The sequence below is a fragment of the Alligator sinensis genome, unplaced genomic scaffold, assembly GCF_000455745.1.
Source record: "Alligator sinensis unplaced genomic scaffold, ASM45574v1 scaffold567_1, whole genome shotgun sequence".
Lineage (NCBI taxonomy): Eukaryota > Metazoa > Chordata > Crocodylia > Alligatoridae > Alligator > Alligator sinensis.
Window position 1 is genome coordinate 2585768 of NW_005842049.1, and position 10010 is coordinate 2595777.

Consider the following 10010-nt stretch of genomic DNA (forward strand, 5'->3'; position numbering starts at 1 on the left):
AACTGGTCCCAGCAGCATTACCTGGGGTCCTGGGGGTCTCCTGGGGCTGCAGCAATGGCAATTCTGCCATGTGGAGCCTGGCTGGCAGCCACAGCTTGGCTCCGGGCAGCCCAGCTCCACTTGAGAAGTGTCCGCTGCCTCTACATGCGCTGCTCTGCTTTTTTTTCTGCAGGTCTTTTTAACCCCGGAATACCCAGGGGTCAAAAAACCTTTCCGCGTTGCTCCCTTGCAACACGGAGAATAATAGAATATGTGGTATGTGGCATCACAGACATGTCTGCGGCACCACATACCACACAGCCGCACTCATCTGGACACAGCCAGCGTGTCTAAAAACCCAAACTTAACTGAAAAAGCAAGTTTCCCATTCTGGGAAATTGCTATCAGTCAAAATGTGTATTGTATAAGTGTTTTTAAAAGAGCTTAAAAATAGTAGAATCGTGCAAATAATACCCTGTTCCTTTCCATTTGTCCCTGAGAACATAATCTGTTACAAAGAGACGTACAATTGTACTTGATATTTATAATTTGGGGGCTGAAGTGCAAGTATTTATTTATTTTTATTTTGTTGCTTTTCTTCACCGTTCTAAAGTTTTCCAAAATAAAGATTATATGAGCTCCAGAAGTGTCTTGTCTGCTCCCCCATGAGAGCAGTGTCTCATCTTTACATAACAACCCTGACTGCCTGTTCCTGCATGATTGCACCAAATCTGGAAATACGGTGAAATTTCTCCATAGGTAACCCACTGCTACCACGCTCCAGCTCTGTCTCTGGTCTCCTTCAGAGTGAGGGTTTTGGTGTCCCCAGAGTGGCTTTGCCATTTCATTTCTAAGTTTGGCAAATGCAAATAGGAATAGGTCCATAGGACCTTTTCAAGAGTAACCCTCCGTGACAGTGCTATAATATAGATGCACCCTTAAGCTAAGTACAGACAGTCAAAAAGCCTGAGACTGAATTGATTCAATCTTCGCAGGTTAGTCGAAGCTTTCTAGATTGAACCGATAAGCAAGTGAACAGGTATTCACTTTTGATTCCGCAAATGTCACCACATGCCTTCAGTGGCCCAGGCCAGAAGTTGGGAGGTGCTAGAGTATAGGTGCTAACCCTCCCACCCTGTGTGGGGGCATTTGTGGAGGAGGTGCAAAGCTGGGGGACTGTGAGTTAACTTGAATCTGAAGGGGATCTGGGACAGAAGTTCAATAAGCCATCTTAACCTAAATCAGTTCAGTCTGATACTGCATCCATCCAGGTTTATCTTAAAACAGTTTCAGCCATTTTATGTGCACTGAACTTCTGTCGTGTTACAGATTTGTACCAGTTTCCGATCACTTATACCGGTTTATGTGTAATTTCTAGATCACTGAGCCAGACTTTCTCTTGCTCGCTCTCCTTCTGGTTCTATCAATCTTATGTTCACTTCTGCACAGCATACCTTCAGCAAAGATGGAAGGTGCAGCCCACATAGAATAATTTCTAGTCTTCTGTTTAGAATATTTTTTTTCTTGGGAGGTGGTAATGCTTTCATGTTCACAGACGAAAATGAGTTTAAAACCCAGGTCCTATTTTCTGGGCATGTGTTCGAACCACCAAGATATTTTACAAAAGGCAAATGTCAGCTTCACTGGCTGGAAAAAAAAACACTGCACCTATTTGGGGAAATGACAGGCCTGATCTCAATGCATATTAGATGTACTCAGAATGTGCTGGCACAATCTGGCCCCTCAGGGAATGGAGGCACAGCTCTGCTAGTTTTTAGATCCCAATGTGGTGTAGTGAAGAGCTAGATAATTAGCCCCTCAGGACAGAATGTGCTCACTACTGTACTGCAGGCACCTAGGGAAATTGCTGCATCAACAGGGATGGGCCTTTTGAGTTTCAGCATTTCAGGATTAGGCTACATATTTCCAGAGTTAGGCAGCTACTCACTAGGGCTAAATACAGACAGTCAAAAAGCTCAAGGCTGAATCGATTCATTCTTCTCAGGTTTGTCTAAGCTACACAGATTAAATTGCAACACGAGTGAACAGACATTTACCTTTGATTCAGGAAATGCAGCCACATGCCTGCAGTAAGGAAGCCAGAGGGAAGCTAGAGTAGGGCTCTCTGGCTGTATTCACTTCCTGTTCCTGCTGCCCCTGATGTCTCTGGGATTTGCAGTCCAGAATTACAGTAGCAGGAATCTGCAGGGTTGCTCATCACTTTATCTTCCTGCTTCCAGGTACCTCTCGGATTTGTAGAGCACAGTTGCAGCCAGCAGTAAGTTTGAGCAGGGGAAGAGGTGTTTAACTTCCCTCCCTGGTGCCAGACCCCAGCAGGGGTTTGCCAGCAGGTTGAGGGGGCAGTACCCCCCGTAGACTGGGCTGCATCCCCAGCTGGTCTTGTCCCTCCCACCACCTTGTCAGCCAGCCTTCACTGTTCCAGCTGGGTGGGGGGCGGGCAGCTCTGGTCTCTGGAACAGACAGCCCAGCCCAGGGCTGGAAAGCATGCTGGAATGCTGGGGGACTGTAATTTAACTTGAACCAGGACGGGACCTGGGATGGAAGTTTCATAAATCGGTTTGACTCAAATCAGTTATGTCTGATACTACATTAAACCAGGTTTATCTTAAACCAGCTTCAGCCATCTTGAAACAGGTTTATGTGCACTGAGCTTCTGTTCAGTTACACCAATGGGTGTCAACTGGGGGTAACCATACCCCTGGGGGTACTTTGAAAGGTCCCAGGGGGCATGCGGGGGTGGGCATACCCACTCAAACCTGGATTTCTAATGGAATCAAATGATGTTTTCCATTTGTGGGGGAGGGGAGGGGAGTGGGGGGGGGCAAGGGGGAGAGTGTGAAACAGTTTTGCACAGTTTTTGTATCCATCTATTGTATACCTACAGTATTATCTCCTAACTGAATTGAATTTCTTAACTAATTACATCAGAAAATGTCCTTTAAGTGTGTTTTATTTCAAGTTTAATATAGATAAGATAATAGAGAAGATAGCAGAAAATTACCTTTAAGATAATCAGTGAGCTAATAGAAAGTTTCTAGGGCACCATATTCTAAAATGCAAAAGCACTTGCAAAAGTGTCGCTTTGTATTTACCCCTTCCCTAACGCAACTGATTTAAACAGAGGTGTACATAATTAGACTCATAGGGAATGATTCTTAGTAGTTCTGAGGCCATTTCACACTGTTGGCACTGTAATGGGACCTAAATTACATTTACACTCTCATTAAGGCCACTTATGCTGCCACAGTAGTAGAAATTAGCTTTTATCTTAAATAAGAATCAGGTCTGTAAGATCTGAGTGCATTTATTGAGCTAACAAGGAAGAAATTGTACCACATTTCTTTTTTTTCAGATGAAATAATACATTTCTTCCATCCCATAAAATACTTCACCTTTTTCTTTCCTAAAACTTTGCAGGCCCATGTAAAACTCCAAGAACTCTCTCCATTGTGTATAGTGTTTTGACTAGCCAAACAATTACAGTTGTTTGACCAGGAAAATAGTTTTGTTTGCTAATGCATTTTCAATGAAAAGCCCTGTGTTGTAAGTGAATAAGAGATTTTCTTGTAATACAGATGAACACAGATAATGCTTATTTGTTTCGCTCAGTGCTGAAGACACTGAAGAAGGCTACTAGACACTCCTGTAGTTTAATTACAATAGGTCACTGCATACTGGGCGCATTTTCACATTCATCAATGCACTTTTACATGACGCTTTAATGTGCAGTAAAACAGGCTACTGCACATTTAAGTGCATATGTAGATGCAGCCACTGAGTCTAATTTTAAAAGGTCCTCAAATTGACCTTGACTTCTATAGTCAAAACTTGGTACATGTAGATATTTGCATGTACATTTTTTAGCACAGTAAGCGCATGCTTATATGAATGTTAGAATGTATGAAGATCTACTGAAGACACTATAATCTTCCTCCTCTCCTGCCTTCCTGAAGAATGGAGCTCAAACAGTGCTTGTGCTTAGTAGGGCTGTGTGAAATTACACCAGCTGTTTCATTTTGATGCTGCTTTGACTCGTTTCGAGCTCAAAACAGCTAAATCAAAACGAAACAAAACGGAGGGCTTCAAAACAGCCTCAAACATAAATGAGGGCAGTCAAAATGTTTTGAAAGTTTCAAAACATTTTGAGTTCCAAAGCTGAAGCTGGGCTTGCCTGCAGAGAAACAGAAAGTAAGGAGAGGGAGGGAGACGAGGGGGGAAGGACTGCTCTGATATTGGCTGTGACTGTTTGGCTGCCTGAGATGGTGCTGGTGCTACTGTGCTGCTTACTAAGTTATTACCTGTTGTCATTTAAAGTGGTGGACCAGACTGAGGCTTTAGGGGAGGAGGAGGCCTCATTTGGGCACACTACCTTGTTGTGTCGAGGCCCCAGCGCTAGTGAGGACGTGCCTTAACCTACGCACACAGTCACACGTCACAAGTTTTGCTTATCAGCAGCTTGAGGTCCAGTTTCCCAGAATCCCCTGTACCTACCTCTTTGAAACCTGGCAGGCTTCATGGCCTCAGCAGGGGCTGCCATGCCTGCAGTTTTCATTCTCCTGTGCCTTTGCACTTACAAGTGACACAAGTTTTGCTTTCAAGACTTTGAGGTGCAGTCTGCTGTCTTCATCCAAATCTGCCCCCAAATGTCAAAATTATAGGCAGTTTCATGCTTCCCCACTATAGCCTATGGGCGAAACGTCGAAACAGTGTTGGAACAGCGAAACAGTTTCGACGGAATGGAACAGTGCTTTCAAAATTAAACGGAACTTGAAACGAAACACTGTCCCATTGAAGCGGCGAAACAGAAGTCAAAATGAAATGGTGGTTTCGCACAGCCCTAGCTTAGTACCAGTGGAAACCTACATGTAAAAAGATGCTTCGTTCTCAGCATCTACCTTGTACTGTATTTGTTTTTCTAAAAATGTATTTGTTGTATGAGTCACATTTGTAATTCATCCCAATAGACAATTCCACTATGATAGTAGAAATAAGGGTGCATAGGCTAATTGTGGTACTGTAAGGAACGACTAGATTTTTATACAAAACTTTCTGAAATGCAGTTTTTTTTAATGTAAATGTTTTCCTTTTTTTTTTTTAATTTTACTTTTCTATACATCCATGCTAGCTAGTTTGCTTCACTAGAAAGCACTTGAACAAAGCCTGTTGAAATTGACAGAAGGTTTTCCATTAAAATTGGTTGGCTTTGCATCAGATCCTAGACATAAAAATGACATTTATTTCCCAACTTGAAGTCCCAAGATATTTTGCTGTTTTTAGTAAAGTGCTGATAAGTATCCAAACATTTGTATACATCGCCTCTCTGATTTTTTCCCCATCGTCCATCCCTGGAGAAACCAGCGCTAACAGATTCTGGCATGTGACCCTTGCCACTTAGAAATGTTGATGGAAACAGGACTGATATTTATTAGCATTAACTTTTTTCCTACTTATTTTTCAGTTCAACAATAATGCGCAGAACGTCAGTTGCTTTAATCATCTCGTCCAAGCTAATGTGAGGAATAAGAAGAAGCTGAAAGAGGCGGTCTATAAAATCATAGCTAAAGGAATCACTGATTATAAAAAGGGTTTTAGCTATGCTTTTGAACAGCTGCTAAATGTAAGTATTGCAAAGTTATCCCTCAGTACTATTAAATTCTTGATCTGTACTCATAGAACTGCAGTGTACAGATGGTTACTTTGAATGCTCTGCTCCCAGTAAATATTGATGCATTTTATGATGAAGTCATTAACAATGAAATGTATCCCAGCAAACTAGTTTGTCTTAGCAGAAATCCCCTTAGCTTGATTTAAGATTTGTGATGGGGAAACTTATTTGTGGCTGTGATTTACCATTTTTCCCCCACCATTTTGGTCTTTTTTAAGTGTCTTTCTCTTCCAGTTGTCACATGATATCAGTAGTGATCACTTTGCAGATAGCTTTCAAATGAGAAATGATGGCATTGCAACTTCCATGAGTATTTCAGCTATCTCGGTGTCCTGGCCATATGTAATTTATCCAGACTTTCTGAGATTTAAAACTTTGTGTGTGGGGTCTGTAAGCTACACAATGGATATAAACAACAACCACAAGGATATTTAGGCAGTTGGAAGAAAGTATTCTGAATGTGTATCTTCCTGCCATGTCTAAAACACTTGATTTGATTAGAGATTGAATGCTTTCAGTTTTTAGATTTTTTACAGATTTTCTTGTTTGTATACAAACAGTGGCTAATTAGTAAAATTGTAAAATGTTGCAAATTTCTTTACTACATACTAAATATATTTAATTTAATATAAATATTATAAAATATAATTTTTAAGAAAAATATTTAACGTACGTGTTCAAAAACAATTATACATTTCACCATGTTAATGATCATAGGTCAGACCTTCAGCTGATGTAGACAAAGCTACACTAAATCCAATTAATATAATGGAATGAATACACTTTTGATGAAACTTCACTTCAGTGAACTTTCTCAACTGAAGCCTGTGTCTTCTTTCCTGACCTGTTGCCTTTTGCACCCAGAAACCATTGTTCTTTATCATGCCCTAAAAATAGAGCCAGCTGTAGAATTTTCATGCATATGAAATTGTGACAGGGAAAAAAATTGGTATCTATTTTTCAAGAATAGGTATTTTGGGCCTATTTGACATGGGGTGGGTAAAGGATTTGGTGCCCTCTGCTGTTGATATTTGGAACTGCAAGCAGGGGTTTCCACTAGGGCTGTGCAAAGGTTTGGAAGCCAGTTTTGATTCAGAGGAGGTTCAGCGGCAAGTATTTGCTTCGGATCTGATTTGACCGAATCCGAAGTAAATACTTGCCACTTCGCACAGCTTTAGTTGCCACCTTTCCTGGCTATGGGCCAGATTGACCCAGCTTGGGTCAGAGGTGTCCCCACAACAGCAGGAGAAGACAACTGCTGCTGATGCTCTTCCCATGCCACTTCTGGAAAAATTGGTAATGGCAGCTGGGTCCTAGCACCAGCCTGTCACCCGCCCACCCACCTCTGACCCAAACAGGGCCAATCCAGCTGCTAGGGCCCCAGGTGCTAGAATCTCTCAGCCAGCCTGAGGCAGTTTTCCCACTTGTCTCTCTGTCTGCAGCCAGGTGAGTACAATAACAAGGGAAAACTAGGGGGAAACAAGAAGTTTTGTTGCATTTCATAAGCTCACTGAAGCAGGGATACTCTGTTATGCCAGGTACAACACCAAGAACAATAATGACTAGGAAGTGGTAGAAGTCCTAATTAAAATTAGTGAATACAGAAATGCCACAGAACAGATTTGTCTGAAAGGTGGGAATGAGTAGGTGTTGACTACTCATGTACGTTTTCTATAACCACGATCATCTCTCACTGCTGTAGATGTGGTTTTAGTTAGGTCCTCAGAGTGTTTTACAAGAACGTGTAATCATGGATGTATGTTCTTATGTGTACATGAGGCAAATACAGAGATTACGAGGTTAAGGACCTAGTTCTTCCTCTTCAGTTTCTGACAAATCCAGGAGACAGGGGGAGGGTAAAGGTTTGCTGATGGAGTCAGCTATAGACCCTGGAGACAAGAGTGTAAAATATAATAGGATGAGATTATGAAGGCTTATAAAGATAACAAGATTATGAATATGAGTATGTTTATGATTTCAGACAGGCGGGCTTTCTAATGTGTTCAAGGGGCGTTGAATATGAGTGTATTTTAAAAAGAAAAAGCTAGTTCTCATTATAAGGACCAGTGCAGTGGATAACAACCATTTGAACTCATTCTCACTAATAAGGAAGTGTTACCTTCTTTGTGCCTGCAAGAAAATTGCTTTCTAAATATAATGCTGTTTGGAAACAAATGCTTTAAGTCCTCAAAATAAATTAAGGCAAATTTTAGTAATATGGATATGCTTATTTGTGGATAAGCATTTTTTTTTTTTTTTACTGATCTACACATTAACTAAAGAATTCTTGGTAAGTAATGTTCTTTAGCTGTAGTGGTTTAATTAATCTTTACCCTATTATAATGACTACTGTAGAAGAAATTTGTCAGTAAACCTCCTAGAGGCCTATTTTCATTCCAGCTAGATGATTTTTCCTTGCTTTACTTTTTCCTTTTTCAATGACATGCAAATTCACAGCTCAAAATGTATTCATCAAGCTTTATGCTCCAAGCTATAATCCCAGTCTACAGGTAAAAGAGCTCAATTAATTTTTAAGGACGTGGTAATTACCTGAAATCAAGGCAGTTTTATCCACAACATAAAAGGTCTAGCTCCTTGCTTGCTCTTTGAAGTTTAAAATCTAAAACAAAATGTGGAAGCAACAATTATCATCTAATAAAGGGGAGGGGTGCTGAGAATAATTTTTATTATAGAGATCATTCACCAGCATCAAGAAAATCATAAGGATTTTTTATATTTTGTCATATTCATCCAAAGCCGTATATTGCATCTGGTCAGCATCTACATGTGCATTTAATCATAGTCAGTTACCCCACTGTAAGACAGTGCTGTCATGGAAAAGTACTATCCCACTGTAAGAGAGTACTTTTCCCTGACAGTGCTGTCTTACAGCAGCGTCCGTTAGTTTACTGCAGCCTAATAGCATTGCACATGTAGATGGTGATGCTTTACTCTGCAGCTAATTAGTCTACTCTGCAGTTAGGCTCACATGTAGACACAGCCAGTGAGTAGCAGTGAATAAACAGCAGCCTGAGGAGGTGCTATGAAGGCAATGTAGAAGTCTTATGCCACAATATGGAGGCTTTGTCACAAGCAGGCCCTCCATAATTGACAAGTTAGGAATGCTGCATAAATGTGCTCCTTTGCACACAATTCATGAAGCAGACAGATGAACCCAGAAGAAAACTGGGGGAAAGAAGAGACTGCAGGAAGAGACGTTTCTCTGCTTCAGTTTCTTAAACCATTACACAGAGGAACTGAAGAGAGATGAACAACCTTGGAGGGTAATGCAGGATTAATGCTAAGTTAACACTTAAAAGTGTGTGTGTGTGTGTGTGTGTGTGTGTGTATGTATGTATGTATGCAATATCAAAAAATATTGCCAACATGACGAATGGATAATTTGTTATAAACACAAAATATTTAGTGATACAGGAACAGAACAGTTTGCTAATATATCTCCTGTGTTCATAGCAATATATTTTAGAAAGTACGTATTTTGGACAAAATTCTGCAAGTAGGAGCATAATTTCACCCAGAGGAAACTGCAAAATTTACTTGCAAGACAAGATTCCATCCCAGCACATATGAGCCTGATGTAATATACTGTAATATATTAACTAAATATGAATTTATGCGAACTCTTCTTATATCTAGTCATATGTTTTCATTAAATGCATCATATCTGAGTAATATTCAGAGCCTTTGTAGTCTTTCCTGCAGGTTCCAAAAATATTCTCACTCCCGCTCTGTGTCTCTCTGTCTTTCTCACTAGCCTAAACCCCTTTTCTTCTATTCTTTCAGCAGGAGAAACAGAATTTGATCCCTTTGTACTGGCGAGAATAGCCAATTAGAGTTGCTTGGATTACAGCTATAGATCAGAATGCATATATGACAAAATAGTACGTTCTAATTGATGTCCTCTTGATATCTCATTAGGACCTGATCTAGGAAGGGTGTCTGTTAATTATATTGCATATCTGCAGCAGCCATCTTTAATGTATGCTTGCACACCAGAAGGTCTTTAATCCTGAAGGGCTGATAACACTCCAAGATCTTTGCACAATATTTGTCACTGATACCTAGTGCTGTGTTGCTACAACACAAGAGTTACATTTTCCAGTCTCGGCTGCCACTAATGGGTCCAGCTCTATTGGAGTAAGCCTCAGCTTGTTTGCAAGTACTAGATTGCATGTGCAGACCCATGTGCAGATTGACTAATTGATGAGCAGTGAGGAGATGGGAATTGTCATTTGACTTTTCAAACCCTTTTTAATTTAATAAAGTGGTTTAGTAAAGAATAATGATGAGCCACTGGGATTGCCCTAGCTGCAAGCTGTACATT

General features: G+C 40.6%; 1 protein-coding gene across 1 annotated transcript in view; it reads left to right on the top strand.

The window, feature by feature from the left end:
* The window catches only part of CACNA2D1 (calcium voltage-gated channel auxiliary subunit alpha2delta 1), a 575362-nt gene that overhangs the window by 463986 nt on the left and 101366 nt on the right, over window positions 1-10010 (top strand). The window contains exon 11 of the mRNA XM_025203238.1: window positions 5459-5617. Within this exon, the coding sequence (XP_025059023.1) occupies window positions 5459-5617 (159 nt within the window). The remainder of the gene's footprint in view (window positions 1-5458; window positions 5618-10010) is intronic.